The 2,683-nt window shown below is 32.9% G+C and overlaps 1 protein-coding gene across 1 annotated transcript in view; it reads right to left on the reverse strand.

Annotated features, from left to right (window-relative positions):
* LOC106461896 (kinase D-interacting substrate of 220 kDa-like) overlaps positions 1 to 2,683 on the reverse strand; it is a 50,092-nt gene that overhangs the window by 30,319 nt on the left and 17,090 nt on the right. The window contains exons 3-4 of the mRNA XM_022388988.1: positions 1,968 to 2,066; positions 955 to 1,053 (exon numbers count right to left, since the gene is read on the reverse strand). Coding sequence (XP_022244696.1) covers positions 955 to 1,053; positions 1,968 to 2,066 — 198 coding nt within the window. The remainder of the gene's footprint in view (positions 1 to 954; positions 1,054 to 1,967; positions 2,067 to 2,683) is intronic.

A 2,683-nucleotide genomic window follows, 5' to 3' on the forward strand; every position in this document is an offset into this window, starting at 1 on the left:
CTATTTTGTTCTTCATAATGTGCTTCGTTTAACTTCTTATCCTAGTAAAAAAAAATATTTTATTTGTTTTTATCTATTGCTGATAGTAACAGCTGTGATTCAAAAAATGTGAGTGTATGTGTACTTTGGCTTTCCCTTTACCCACATTTAGCAGCCACTCAATTATAAAATATGTAATTGGAGTTATCACATAAAACTTTCAATAATTGTGAAACATTTAAACGCATTTTTACTCGTATGCTCATGCCAATAAAAGACAATCAGGCTCTCTTACTGGTGTAAGGAAACCCATAAACTTTTCTATGTCTTTCTTTTTGGATGTTAATGTTTGACTTTTTCCCCCTGTTCTTCTTCTTTTCTGTCTTTGGAATCCCAATGTATTGTAGGTCATTACTACATAAAAACTCGGAACTATAAATAAATCTACAAGTTATTTTAAACGTTTTGCAAATTTGTCTTGAAGATCAACTAAATTCTTATCAAAAGTTCATTAATAATGTGTTGTAAGTGCTTAAGAGTGCTTCTCATTTTTTATACATAAAACAAAGATACATGTAAGTGTGTGTGTGTGTGTGTTAACATAAATGTAAGGGGGCTGAAAGATGGTTTAGAAATCTTAGTATTTTCTCTTCAATTGTTATAAATTACAATCAAGATGTTCACCCTTTTATTTACACATAAAACAGTAAAGGATATTTTTTATGCTATTCATGTATATAAAGTGTGAGAAAGAGAAAGAAGACTTGGATGGATTAATAAATATTGTGAGGAATTAATTTTCTCTATTACATTGTACATAGTTATCGAAAGTTAGTAAGCAAATCTTCAGAACAAAGGTGAATGAGCATATTAATAACACGGAGTAATTATGAAATATTTTATTTTCTACCAAATTAAACTATCAAGTTCACGATCAGATATTCTGCAGGGAAAAAAAAAATGTACAAAACTAACCATATCTCGATGATGTATATCAGCACCACATTCAACGAGTTCAGTCACAATATCCACATAGCCTTCCTTTGCAGCATTCAGCAAAGGAGTCCAATTATCCTGCAATAAAAATACATTCACATTTGTATCTAAAATTAGCAATCTCAGCTGTAAAATTAAATGATCATGCATAAAAAATGGGAGAACAAAATCTTAGAAAGCAGTTTAGATATGACACAATTATTTTTACAAAAAAATTTAAATCATAAAAAAATGTTCCTCTTAGATAACCATGTATAAGAAACTCAATTTGAAGTTTAGACTTAGAAGACTAACTACTGTTTCTGCCATAGTCAGCCTGATTGTTAGTTTGTTTTGAATTTCACGCAAAGCTACACGAAGGCTATCTGGGCCAGCCGTCCCTAATTTAGCAGTGCAAGACTAGAGGGAAGGCAGCTAGTCATCACCACCCACCACCAACTCTTGGGCTACTCTTTTACCAACGAATTGTGGGATTGACCGTCACATTATAATGCCCCCACGGCTGATAGGGCGAACATGTTCGGTGTGACGAGAATTCGAACACCAGCCCGATGAATCATATTATTGTGCATAAGACCTTGTTAGCAACGAATATGGCACATGTATTGTGGCTTATAAAAGCTTATTTGTTTTCATAGAAATACTCACGTAATGTTCGCATATTTCTCACTGACCACTGGTATTTCTAGGCTTCATACAGTCAGTTCATTCAGGTAATTTCCACCTATACATTCTACATGTAAAAATTCTCATGGCTTAGTGAGTGGAAACTTATTAATGGAAGTATAATGGAAACAGGAAGATTCAGCTTTCTTGGTTCTTGTATTTATTCTTTAGCTGTATAAATCTGAATGGTATATTTTATAATGTACTTTTCATATAGACTTACACTGTGTTAATTTGAACAGATTTTTTTTTTCTCCCACAAACTTACACCTTGTGAGAATTTTTTTTTTCTATTTAAGAAATGTCTAGAAAAAAATAGTACTTACATAGTCTTCTGCATTAATATCAGCTCCTTGTCTCAGTAGTTCTTGTATGACACACATCTGACCAGTTTGACAGGCAAGCATTAGCAATGTCTGGCCTATCTATAGGACAAGTTTAAATCATTCTTTAATAGTGTTGGGTTAAATATTATTTCAATGAAACAGCAATCATTAATTTCTTATTCTTCACTCCCCTGATAGTGCTCTTTGCCTGATATCAAATGAAGGACTGTTTCTTTGGAGTCCTTTCCTAAGTTACCTCCCCAGCCTTAAAGTTCTGGTTACATTACTACTGACATAACACTACAATATCCTGCTACTGATTGATATAACACTACATTATCCTACTTCTGGTTAACATAACACTACAGCATCTTGCTACTGATTTATATAACACTACATTATCCTGCTACTGATTGATATAACACTACATTATCCTACTTCTGGTTAACATAACACTACAGCATCTTGCTACTGATTGATATAACACTACATTATCCTGCTACTGATTGATATAACACTACATTATCCTACTACTGATTGATATAACACTACATTATCCTACTACTGATTGACATAACACTACAGCATCCTGCTACTGATTTATATAACACTACATTATCCTACTACTGATTGACATAACACTACAGCATCCTGCTACTGATTGATATAACACTACAGCATCCTGCTACTGATTGATATAACACTACAGCATCCTG

This window comes from Limulus polyphemus, unplaced genomic scaffold, assembly GCF_000517525.1.
Source record: "Limulus polyphemus unplaced genomic scaffold, Limulus_polyphemus-2.1.2 Scaffold1055, whole genome shotgun sequence".
NCBI classification, from domain to species: domain Eukaryota; kingdom Metazoa; phylum Arthropoda; class Merostomata; order Xiphosura; family Limulidae; genus Limulus; species Limulus polyphemus.